Raw genomic sequence first — 12,943 nt, 5'->3', positions numbered from 1 at the left:
TCTTCAAAGTAAAGTATTTAAGGATTTAAATTTCTCCATAAGTACTATTTGAACTACTCTTTTGATAGTGCAGTTTTATCATGACCTAGTTCTAGATACTATTATGGTTTGCAGTGTGTTTAAATTTCTTTTTGTTAAATTTCAGATATAATTGCCATTAATCGGTTTGTATTATACCAGTTCTTAGAATTTTATTGAGACTTGGCTTTAGAGTCTATTTCATTTGATGTTAATAGAAGTATGCTATCTTCCTGTTGGTAGGATTTTACTGACTTTTCTGTGTCTGATAGATTAATAGCTTTATGGCAGATTGATTTTTTTTTTTTTTAATTCTTTGTGGCATTTAACCGGTATGTTTCACTTAAATAAAATCTAAAGCTAATCAGTATCTTGAACAACATTACTACTTGAGGATACTCTGATCATTCAGCCTTCCCAATTTATATTCTGTTTTTGTCCAGCATTATAATTTCTTGTTGCTTCTTCTTCCCATCAGTTTGGTTTTTTTTTAAGATTTTATTTATTTATTTGATAGAGACATAGAGAGGGAGAAGCAGGCTTCCCGCTAAGCAGGGAGCCTGATGTGGGGCTCGATCCCAGAACCCTGGGACCATGACCTGAACCAAAGGCAGACGCTTAATGACTGAGCCACCCAGGCGCCCCTTCCCATCAGTTATTGTCAATTTTATATATGTACACAAACTGACTTACTAATTTGTTTACATTTATCAGTTTCTTTGTTCTCCTTTCTCCTCAGACCTAAATCCTTTAAAAGATTTTGTTTAGTGACTTTTTGTTCATCGTATTTTTCAGTTTTTGTCTAAAGAATCTTCTTTGTTTGCATTGCTCACCCTGTTTTAAAAATCAGCTTTATTTAGTCAGTAGATATAAATTTCTTATAGAAATATTTAAATATAAGTACATAATTCAGTGTGTTTTGTCAAATGCATGCAGTTAAGTAACCACTGACGGTCATCATATAGACATTTCTGTCATCTCAGAAAATTCTCTTGAGCTCTTTGTGAGTGGTCCCCTTCTTCTACCCCTAGTTACTGGCAGCCAGCCACTGCTTTCTGACCCTCTGTTTTTGTCTTTTCCAGAATGTCATGTATATATGGCGTCATACTGTAGATAGTATTTGATGTGTCTTTCACTTAGCAGATTGCATTTGAGATCCATTTATGTTATGTGTCTCAGTAGTTCCTTTTTATTAATGAGTGGTAGTCCATTGGGTAGGTATTACCAGAGTTTGTTTATAAAATCATTAGTTGATAGGCATTTGGATTGTTTCCAGATGGCTGTTGTGAATATTACAAGTGTAAGACTTGTGTATGTATGTCTTTATGTGAACATGGACTCTCATTTTTAAAGGAAGTTTTGCTGAGTTAAAAGTTTTTCTCAACACTTGGAAGCTGTTATTTTTTAGTCTTCTGGCTTCCCCTACTTCTCTTGTGAAACTTCTTGGTCTGATTGTTCTTTAAGTAATCTGGCTTTTCTCTTGGTCTGCTTTTAAGATACTCTCTTTGTATTTGGTGTACCGAAGTATCACTACCCTGTGTTTATATGAGGATTTCTTTTTCTTTTCTCTGGTTGAAATTCATTGGGCTTTTTGAATTTGAAGATCGTTTTCTATGTAACTAATTCTCTTCAGATCTCATCTCTTACTTAACCATAACATGGATCTTAGGGACATTGAATTGAATGTTGGATTGTTTCTTGGTTCATGACACTTACCATTTCTGTACATCGACTTCTCCATATATTATAATGCTTTTGTGCTGTGATCTTAACCATCATGTAAATCTAGCTAAGCCATTTCTTTCTATACTATCCCCTGCCTTTACTACTTGAGATGACACCATCTTGCATCCTGTGTTTATTATACCCTGGCTTTCCTTGTTTAAAATACCATTTTATGTCCTCTAATATATAGTTTAAAATAATACATTAGTTTTTAACTTTATGAAAAGGCTGCTCGTCTGTGTTTAATTTGAGTCTGCTTTGTTTTCAACTTGATATTGTATTGCTAGAATTTATCCACAGTTGTATGTGTCAGTTTATTCATTTTCATTGCTGTGTGTAACATTTTGTTACAGAGTTTTTTCTATTATGTATAGTGCTATTACCTAATTTTGATGTACATGATGTACATGTGCAACAGGGTCTCCTGGGTATGTGAGTAGAATTGTTGAAGTGTCAGGTATGTGCATGCTCAATTTTATATGATAATTGAGTTTTAATTTCTACTCTTTTTCCTTTCTAGATGTTTCGTGGGGTTCTTTTTCATATCTACCTGATAGTTTTTTATGGTCCCATTCCTTAGTAATATTTTTAATAGCCTCTTATTTCACTAAACATATTAAATGTCTCTTATAGTCTGTATTGGATAATTCCAGTGCCAGTAGTTTTTGTGGGTTTCTTCCTCTCATTTGTTTATATAGATATATGTATAAATATTTTTATAATTTTATTTTCTAATGAACTCATCATGTTCCTTAGAATTTGATCTGTGGGAATTCACTGAAGCCTGGATTTAAGGGGCTTTCTTCTATAACTACTTGCATTTGTTTCTGCCAGGCAGCTAAGGGTACTACCATCCCATTAACACTTTAAAGGAAATTTTCAGCTTCGAGTTTTTTAGACCATATGTTTTTTGTTGTTTGGATAAATGTTATGCCCTTGTCCGTGAAGCTGTTGTTAGAGGTTTCTTTGCAATGAAACCTCTTGAATTTAGTTGTTGTTTTTAAATTTTTGCCAAGAGAACTTTCTCAAAAGTTTGATTCACTCCATAGAACTTCACAACAGACTCTTTTAAGCCCTCGGTTCTCTTCTTGTGAATGTCAGAGCTGATGGTTTCCAGGAGGCCTTGTCAAAACCATCATAGGGCATTAGGCTTAGCCGTAAAATATTATATTTGGTATTGCACAGAGAAGAGGAGGTGAATATAACTCTCCATATTTTTATGTGTGCATTCTCATCCTTCACTTAACTGCCGTCTGTTGAATTTATCATAAATATTTGTGGTCAGACAGACGTCAAATTCTTTAGCTTTTATTAGCGTATTTTAATTTCAGAATTTGTAGACTGTATAGAAGACTATACAACTATAAAGAAGAATCTGTTTAGAATATTATATATATCTTTAATTTGAAGTTCAAGAATCTGAGAATAAAGTTATTATTTTTTTCTAAATGTTTTCTTGGGATTCTCTTCTATCAGCAGGATTCCTTAAGTAATTTTGACCGTATTTTAACCAATGCCAAATTGGAGTTGGTGTGATTAATGGTTTAGTATTGTGTGACATAACCTTTATTAATGCTTTGATTATGTCCTTGATTCAGGGAAAACCGTTTGTGATGCTCTTACATTTTCTTTCTAGATATGATACACCAACTTCTAAAAAGAAAGTACGAATTAAAGACCGCAATAAACTTTCTACAGAGGAGCGTCGGAAGTTGTTTGAGCAAGAGGTGGCTCAGCGGGAGGCTCAGAAACAACAGCAGCAGATGCAGACCCTGGGAATGACGTCTCCACTGCCGTATGACTCTCTTGGTTACAATGCCCCTCATCACCCCTTCGCCGGCTACCCACCAGGTTATCCCATGCAGGCCTATGTGGATCCCAGCAACCCTAATGCTGGAAAGGTGCTCCTTCCCACACCCAGCATGGACCCCGTGTGTTCTCCTTCCCCTTACGATCATTCTCAGCCCTTGGTGGGACATTCTACAGAACCCCTTGCTGCCCCTGCACCCGTGCCAGTGGTGCCCCATGTGGCAGCCCCTGTGGAAGTTTCCAGTTCACAATATGTGGCCCAAAGTGATGGTGTGGTACACCAAGACTCAAGTGTCACCGTCTTGCCAGTGCCAGCCCCAGGCCCAGTCCAAGGACAGAATTATGGTGTTTGGGATTCAAATCAACAGTCAGTCAGTGTCCAGCAGCAATATTCTCCTGCACAGTCTCAAGCAACCATATATTATCAAGGACAGACTTGTCCAACTGTCTATGGTGTGACATCACCCTATTCACAGACAACTCCACCAATTGTACAGGTAACTAATTTTGGAACCGCTCTTGTGTGTCTTGGTGTTTATGGGATGTTAAATCTGATGTGAAACTGAAGTCCTGCCATTGATTACTTTTATATCAATCAATTGTATTAGCTGTCTACTGTTGTGTAACAAATTACACCAGAACTTAGCAGCTTAAGACAACTAGTAATTATTATCTCATTGTTGTGGGTCAGGAATTCAAAAGTAGCTTGTCTGGATGGATGGTTCAAGCTCAGGGTCTTTATGAAATTACGGTAGTTAGGCAGAGGATGGAAGATTCACTTTCAAGCTCACTCACATGATTGTTAACTCTGTTTTCTATCTTCACGTGGACCTCTCGGTAGGGCTTCTTACAATGTTCCAGCTGACTTCCCCAAAGCAAGTGATCAGAGAGAGGCTTTTGGATGCTTCTCTCTTTTTTGCTTATAGGCAGTGAATAATATACAGTGTATTCTTTCATATCCCTACAATGGGAGAACTCTTTGTCATGGTAATTGAGTCAGGAGATGGCTTGCCCTTTTCTTCTTAGACCCACCCAGTGTGTATATTATTTTTTTATCCCCTACATGTTTATCATCATGAAGTTTGTCAAGAGTGTCTCTGATGCACTGAGCCTGAGGGTATCACTGTGGTAGGAAATAGTAAAGCTGAGTGTACTGATTTTATATTTCAAGGTGTATTTTTGTGCTTTTGAATCAGGTTTCTTTTCTGTAGAATACAGCAGTACATTTTAAGCTTAAAAAAACAAAAAAGAAGAATGTATAAAGCATCCTCACCACATTCGTACATCTCTCACATCACTCTTTAAAGGTGAATTATTGTGGATGGGGGAGACTCGGAGGGATACTTCCTGCACACATTACTTAGCACTAACTGGTAATATTATTTCTGTTAGTATTTTTGTGATGAAGCTGCATCAAGATTTAGTTTGTAAGGCCATGACAAAGTATCCAGTTTTAATTCCTGAAATTTTAACTGTGTTAACTACTTTCATTTTGTATTATCTCTCTCTCTTTGAAGACTTGAAACTATCCTATTGTTTCTACTTAACATGATTCTTAACCATTTCCCCAAATTACTCTGTATTTTTATATATGTGTGTGAATATACATACGGGTACACATTTTAATGGTTATATTATTTCCCATTGGTTATCAAATCATTGCTTATCCATTTTCCTGGGGATAGTCATTTAAAAGTTCTTTTTGTAATTATAAATAGCACTGCACTGAACATTCTTAGGTTTTTTTTTTTTTTTCCCTTTCATGTTTGGCTTAAAATGAATGTTACAGTGCTACATAAGGCTAGTAAGAATATGGGTGTTGGGGTGCATGGCTGGCTCAGTCTGTAGAGCATGCGACTCTTGATCTCAGGGTTGTGAGTGCAAGCCCCATGTTGGGTGTAGAAGTTATTTAAAAATAAAAATTTTTTTTTTTTTTAAGATTCATTTATTTGAGAGAGATAGTGAGAGCATGGGCAGGGGGTGGGGAGAGGGAGAAGCAGGCTCCCCACTGAGCAGGGACCTCCACCCAGGGTTTGATCCCAGGACCCCAGAATCATGACCTGAGGCGAAGGCAGACGCTTAACCTACTGAGCCACCCAGGCGCCCCTTATAAATAAAAATCTTAAAAAAAAAAAGAAAGAAAATCGGTGTTATTCGCCATTGGGTGTCGATTTTTTTAAGTATTGTTTTTCTTTTTGTATGTTTAATTTTGCCTCCTACAGAATGTTTTAAGTGTCTTTTTTTTTTTTTAAGATTTTATTTATTTGACAGAGACACAGCGAGAGAGGGAACACAAGCAGGGGGAGTGGGAGAGGGAGAAGCAGGCTTCCCACGGAGCAGGGAGCCCGACGTGGGGCTCGATCCCAGGACCCTGGGACCATGACCTGAGCCGAAGGCAAATGCTTAATGACTGAGCCACACAGGCGCCCCTGTTTTAAGTGTCTTAAAGAAATTTCTTAGATTCTAACTTCTCCTGCTGTCTTGCCATATTCTTTCTAGGACCAAGCCATTCATTTGAGTTTTTCCCTGAGGATGTATATCAGATATAAGAAATATGGTCTACTTCTGTCCCATTTCTATTCCTGAAGCATGTTCTTAACCTCGGTTTTAAAGCATAAGCAAAAGCAGTGGAGGATACTTATTATAAGACTCCCCAGGAGAGAGGTGACCTCCTGGTCATTTGGCCATTTTTATAAAATGGAGTCTATTTTTTCCATCCCACTGAGCAAAAGGTTTAGTCTCAGCCTTAAGACTCAAGCATCACAATTTTGCTTGCTTACAGTTTTCCATTCTGTTCCTACCAAGAGTCATTTGTTGGCTCCCTAATCTGTTTTGTGTGTGCCAGAGTGGAGATAAATGGAGTTGGATGGTTCAGACTGTCCTCTCCTTCTCTGTGAGATTAGTTATCAGAGAGAATGCTGGGCTGTGGGTGATGAGAAACATAGAACATGTTATGAGTGGCTATGTGTTTCGAGTCCCTGTCCATCATTTAATGTATGTCTTGGAGAGAAGTGCTTAGGTTTATATTCTTCAGTTTTAGTTTATTATTTATGAAATGAGCTGAATGCGTCAGAGTGGTTGAGGTTTGTATGAGATAATGGATACTAATAATGATAGATTTAAAACACCATGTACCTTGAAGGTTTAATTATAGTTATTATTCAGTTACCTTAATGATACTGAGAGAGTATTAACATTAGTGGGGTGTGAAATGGGGTCATCTCTCTGGTGTCTGGTCTAAAGATCTGACCTCCAGGAGGAGGCCTTGAGATTTGTGTTTGAGCGTAGTATTGACTGTACCAACATGAGCTACTGAGAGTTTGCAAGATATGATAAATTTGACAGTGAAGGTAGTATGTGATATAATACAAATTTGTGTGTGTACGTATGCAGTATCTTTGACGTTTGGAGCAGATGTGCAATCAGAGGTGACTTTCATTTTTTGCCATAATTGCTTATTAAACATAAAAGCCCAATTTCAACTGAGGCCACATGATTTATAGTGGTTCTGTGACATTACTAAGTGACCTATTCTTACAAAGTCATACTAAATCACATCTCAAAAAATGCAGTGGTAAGGACTATAATTTTTCACATTATGAAGTGAAGTGACTCAGATATCAAGTAATAGTGATTTTTTTCCCCTCTCTAGAAGTAGGGGCAGAATAATTATGTTTTCCCTTTTATAACATTTTAGACCTTTTTAGGTTTCTCTTGTAATTTCCATGGGAAGTCCTATTTTAAAGATATTTGTAGACTGGATTTTATGTTTGAGAAATTAGCTTTTGTGTAATTTCAAGTCTCTTGAAGGGGAGAGCCAGTCTCCTACAGATTTCCCCCCAGCAGATAGAGAAACTTGATAGGCATATGCTATTTATGTCTCACAAGTGTGTACATCTTTCATATGAACCTCAGTGGAACTGCAAACCCATTTTCCCTTTTCATTGCTATTTTTAGTTTTGGCATTGGTATGTGATTGTCAGCTGGTTTGGACAGATTCTATAGAACCCTGAAGAATGTTCATTTTCCTCTTTCTTTTTGACAGTTTGGGCTTTAAACACTGTACCTCTAAATGATTATTGCTATCTTGGGTGACTTTTTTTTTTTTTTTAAGTCTAGCAAGGCTGATACCGTTCAGATATTTTTGGCATTTTGTTTGGAAGTTATTTCCAGCATGTGTTACATTCTTTCCTGATGATAAATTATTATCCTTTAAATATATGTTTGCATTTTAGAAACAGGTGAAATTTGTCTGGAGCCTCATCTGGTAAATACAGGGAATGATCAAGCTAGATAAAGCCATTTCAGTTCAGAAGTCACTGCGCAGCCAGCATTTGGAGTCAGTCTTCTTGCTAAAGAAACCATAGCTTTACTTCACATTAATCAGGTCCTTTAAAGTGTCTCCATTGATGAGCCTTACTTATTAACTCTCATCTTGTTAGACAAATTCTCTAGGAGCAAAGAATTACTGAAGGTCAAAGGAATTTTTAACCTCCAAAATACTAGCATTTTTCTGTTGTAGATTTGGGTGCTTAAGCTCTTGATCACTCTGGAGATAACATGTTTATCAGTTTACTGCCTTCTTCAACCTCCCAGAAACTTTTTTTTTTTAAGATTTATTTATTTATTTGAGAGAGCGTGCGCTTGCACGTGTGTGTGCATGAGTGTGGGGAGGGGTAAGGGGAGAGAATTCTGAGCAAACTCCCACTGAGCACAGAGCCCAGTGCAGGCTTGGTCTCACCACCCATGAGATCATGACCTGAGCCAAAACCAAGAGTCAGACCCTTAACCTACTGAGCTGCCCAGGCGTCCCCCAGAAACTGTTTTTACTCAGAATCAGATTTACCAGCACATATATATTAACCCCCTGTGTGCACAGTAACTTGCCTCTTGTATCCACTCTTCAGGATGCTTCCTACTGGGCATCAGGGCCCTTGGAAGTTCACTTGCCAGATAAATTGGTGATGATAGACTAGAACCCAGGTAGATATGTTTTGTTTTATGGCTTATTTTTAGCAAAGTTGAAATTAAACTTAGAGAATTACACGTGCTTTTGAGATTATACTTTCACATTTCTTGAACAGTGTTCGATCATCTTTTTTGCTGATATCCTTTTGTACTGAACTCTGATTGTATTGTGTGGGTATGCATCAGCGATAAAAAGTCTTTTTGGGGGGGCTCCTGGGTGGCTCAGTCATTGGGCGTCTGCCTTTGGCTCAGGTCATTATCCCGGGGTCCTGGGATCGAGCCCCACATCAGGCTCCCTGCTCAGTGGGAGGCCTGCTTCTCCCACTCTCACTCCCCCTGCTTGTGTTCCCTCTCTTGCTGTGTCTCTCTCTGTCAAATAAATAAATAAAATCTTAAAAAAAAAATGTTGTATTCTTTTTCTCTTTTTCTCGGTGCCCTCTCAGTCAGTACTTACTCATCCAGAAATCTTGTTAGCTCCATTGGCCTATTCACACTCCTTGGTTATTTACCGGTATCATTTGGAATGGTTATATTTTATATTTTGGGTACTTAACAATCAATATATGCCTCTGAAATCATTTTATGTGGTAGAGTCTCAGTTTGAGGATCAAAATCTGTCTTTAAGTACAGGATACCTGTTCATTTCCTTGGGTAGTCATTACCCCTAAGACAACAGGGTTATTTTTTAGGGTTATCACCTCTTCTTTTTTTTTTTTTTTTTAAGATTTATTTATTTGACAGAGGAGAGCACAAGTAGGCAGAGTGGCAGGCAGATGGAGAGGGAGAAGCAGGCTCTCCGCTGAGCAGGGAGCCAGATGTGGGGCTTGATCCCAAGATCCCAGGATCATGACCTGAGCCGAAGGCAGCCGCTTAACCGACTGAGCCACCCAGGTGCCCCTGTTGTCACCTCTTCTTTAAGCAGTTTTTCTTTCGATGAGAACTAATTCCAGAGTAGGTGTAAGTTGCAGCCATGGCACTTTCTTAGGTAACTCCAGGTGTGGGAGATACCAACCTTTGACGGTGGTCAGGACTAAATGAGACAATGCATATGAAAGGGCTTTCTAAGCTTCATAAAGCATGGTATGAATCCATGCGTGGTAAGAATTTTGGATGGAATGAATTCTGCCGTCTTGCTTGGAAGGAGCTGTATTATCGAAGACTACAGAAAGCTAAAAGACAAGTTTAAAAATTTGATCACCATCTTATTTCCTCTGCTATAAATCCCTCACTGTCTTTGACATTTTCTGGTCAGAACAACCTGGTAGTTTTTAGTTGGTGGTATAAAGGCTCTCTGCAAAGAGCCCTGGGTAGCGGTCTCTTGGATATCCTAAGTGCCGCACTCCAGTACTGTGGCCTCGGACAGCTCCTAGGAGCCCCCCACCCCCGCCACTGTCCCCCAGTTGTTTTTTTTTTCTGGGTTTCTTTTTTTTAATGATAAAACCAAGGTAAGTAAATGACTAGAGAATTAAAAAAAAAAAACTTCTATGTTTGCAACGAGTTTTACACATTTGTATCCAAATATTCTTTACTAAAAGTTTTTAAAAATTAATGGATTCCAGTAAGATGATGCCAACTTTGAAATTAATTACTGCTGTATTAGAGCTAGAAACATCTAAATTGTGGATTTCTTCATTTTATCTTTTAGAGTTATGCCCAGCCAAGTCTTCAGTATATCCAGGGACAACAGATTTTCACAGCTCACCCGCAAGGAGTGGTGGTCCAGCCAGCTGCGGCCGTGACGACAATAGTCGCCCCAGGGCAGCCTCAGCCCTTACAGCCAGTAAGAAATATTTCAGTTGATAAAATGCTCATTGGCTGCGTACCTCATCTTTAGAAGGTTTACTTTTGATTTTTTTTGTTTTTGTTTTACTCTGTTTTTTGTTTTTAACTTTTGTAGTCCCCAGTTTGACTCAAGTGCTTGTGTCCCTGAGGAAGCATTACTCAACCATTTTTAAAAAAATTCTGTAGAATTAACGGCAGTGTTGATAGATACATATTTTGCTTCTGGTATCCCTTTTATTTGTAATTTTAACTGACCTTATATTTTTATACTTTGCTATGAATTTCTAACGTAACAGTTTTCTTGAGTAGCTGTTTTTATTTTATGGAGCACTAGAATATGATACTACACTAGACACCATGGACTAGGGGTAAAAAAATGAGTGATATACTTCACTATACTTGTTATACAATATGGTATTCTGCCACATATGGAGAAGGATATGGTGAAATCTTGATGAAGTTGGAAATAGGAGGCTGGCATTGGAAGCAATTGAGCAGCCAAACAGAATAACTTACCCATTAGCACTTTGGAATTCTGATAGTCGGAGAAGCCTCCTGCAGCATCATCTGAGTGATAGTGGCTTTTGACAGGTAGGACAGTGAGTGGGGATGGAGTATAAAGACAGCACGTGAAGACAGTTGGGGGCTAAGACTGTTTGCACTTCCAGCAGGTATTTGAGGGCTTGCTATGAGTTGGGCCCTTCTGGGAACTCTGAATACAAACCTAAGCTTGCATTCCTATCCTTAGAAGCTGACATTCCACTAAGAGAGTTGAGGATCACAGTGAATAATCCTAAAAGTAGAGATGAGTGTCACAAAAGGTGCAGATAGTTTGAGGAGGGAAAGAATCATTCCCAAGTGTGGGAAGGATTAGTATTGTGGTAAGTTCTGAATGATTTGAAGTATTCCTTTTTTTTTTTTTGGAATTGGAAGTATTAAGTGACACAGAAGCTTAGGGAAAAGGGGTCACTTTATAGGCTAGAGGACTACACGAATGAAGCAGAACTGAGCAGGACACCAAAAAATACCAGCTACCTCAAATAGGGATTAGTGGTATACACAAAGCAGTGATGCTCAAAGACCTAGGTTTACTTAAAAGTGGTCACATTTTGGGGCACCCAGGTGGCTCAGTCGCTAAGCATCTGCCTTCGGCTCAAGTCATGATCCCAGGGTCCTGGGATCGAGCCCCACATCGGGCTCCCTGCTCCACTGGAAGCCTGCTTCTCCCTCTCCCACTCCCCCTGCTTGTGTTCCCTCCCTCGCTGTGTCTCTGTCTGTCAAATAAATAAATAAAATCTTAAAAAAAAAAAAAAAAGTCACATTTTATCTGAGCCTGGGATCTCGGGTTCCTCTTTGCCCAAGCAAAGGTAAAGCTGGAAAAATGATTCTATGTTAACTGGCTTACATAGAATGAAAAATTAAGGGCATATATTCTTATAGCAACTTACTATGAGTCTGCTAGAGCTACTATAACAAAATGCCACAAACCGAGTGGCTTAAACAACAGAAATTTATTTTCTTACCGTTCTAGAGGCTAGAGGTCTGTAAGATCAGACGTTGGCAGGCTTCGTGTCACCCGGGCCTCTCCTTGCTTTGCAGACAGCTGTCTTCTCACTGGGTCTTCCCCTGGCCTTTTCTCTGCCCACATTCCCTGATGTCCCTTCCTCTTATGAGCGTACCAGTCCTGTTGGATTAGGGTGTTATTCTTATGACCTCATTTAACTTTAATTCCCTCTTTAAAGGTGCTCTCTCCAAATAGTCACATTGGGAGTTAGGTCTCCAGCATATGAATTTGGGGGAAACAGTTCAGTCCCTAATAGTAATTGTGAAATTTTTATGTTTTTCAAAATGTGACATTACATTTTTTTAATATAAATATGAAGTTTCAAACATACAGAAAAATCGATAATGGATAAATGTTAACATTCTGTCATACTTGCTTTTCAGATTTTTTCTTTAAAAAAAAAAGAGAGAGAGAGAGAGTGCAATATAAAGCTAATTCAGCTCATCAGTATCCTGAAGTTGGTATATGCCATTTAGCATTGGTTTTATTAAGGTTGCAAGATACTGCTCTATATATTGAGCTGCTGAATATTTTCAAATGTGATCTCTTGGATGGTGAACTTGGAGCCAACTGTCAGTTTTCTCATAGATCCCTAAAGCTATTCATATATGCCGTCTCTGATCATTTCCCAGATTGGCCCTTGCTTTATCTTTTTTTTAAAAGAAGAGTTGGATGTATGTTTTTACATATTGCTTAAGTAGGCTACGTTGTCCTTTTCAGATAGATTAGAAGAGATGTCACTGATCAAGAATTTATTGCTTAAGTAGGCTATGTTGTCCTTTTCAGATAGATTAGAAGAGATGTCACTGATCAAGAATTTGTGTGTTTCTTTTTAGCCTGAAATGGTAGTGACAAATAATCTTCTGGATCTGCCACCCCCTTCTCCTCCCAAACCAAAAACCATTGTCTTACCTCCCAACTGGAAGACAGCCCGAGATCCAGAAGGGAAGATTTATTACTACCATGTGATCACAAGGTAAGAAGGGCTTTTGGGGGGGCTCGTGGGTGGCTCAGTTGGTTAAGCAACTGCCTTTGGCTCAGATCATGATCCCGGGGTCCTGGGATTGAGTCCCACAT

The 12,943-nt window shown here is 38.5% G+C and overlaps 1 protein-coding gene across 2 annotated transcripts in view; it reads left to right on the top strand.

Annotated features, from left to right (window-relative positions):
- Positions 1 to 12,943, top strand: part of SETD2 (SET domain containing 2, histone lysine methyltransferase) — a 125,752-nt gene that overhangs the window by 91,836 nt on the left and 20,973 nt on the right. For both annotated transcript variants that reach the window (XM_073901087.1, XM_025885660.2), the window contains 3 exons: positions 3,380 to 4,049; positions 10,166 to 10,300; positions 12,703 to 12,842. In XM_073901087.1, the coding sequence (XP_073757188.1) occupies positions 3,380 to 4,049; positions 10,166 to 10,300; positions 12,703 to 12,842 (945 nt within the window). The remainder of the gene's footprint in view (positions 1 to 3,379; positions 4,050 to 10,165; positions 10,301 to 12,702; positions 12,843 to 12,943) is intronic.

Source organism: Callorhinus ursinus, unplaced genomic scaffold, assembly GCF_003265705.2.
Source record: "Callorhinus ursinus isolate GAN/ISIS: 27379988/994484 unplaced genomic scaffold, GSC_fseal_2.0 scaffold15, whole genome shotgun sequence".
Classification (NCBI taxonomy): Eukaryota; Metazoa; Chordata; class Mammalia; order Carnivora; family Otariidae; genus Callorhinus; species Callorhinus ursinus.
Note: the sequence above shows the minus strand (reverse complement) of the source record. Positions and strands in the feature narration are given on the sequence as shown.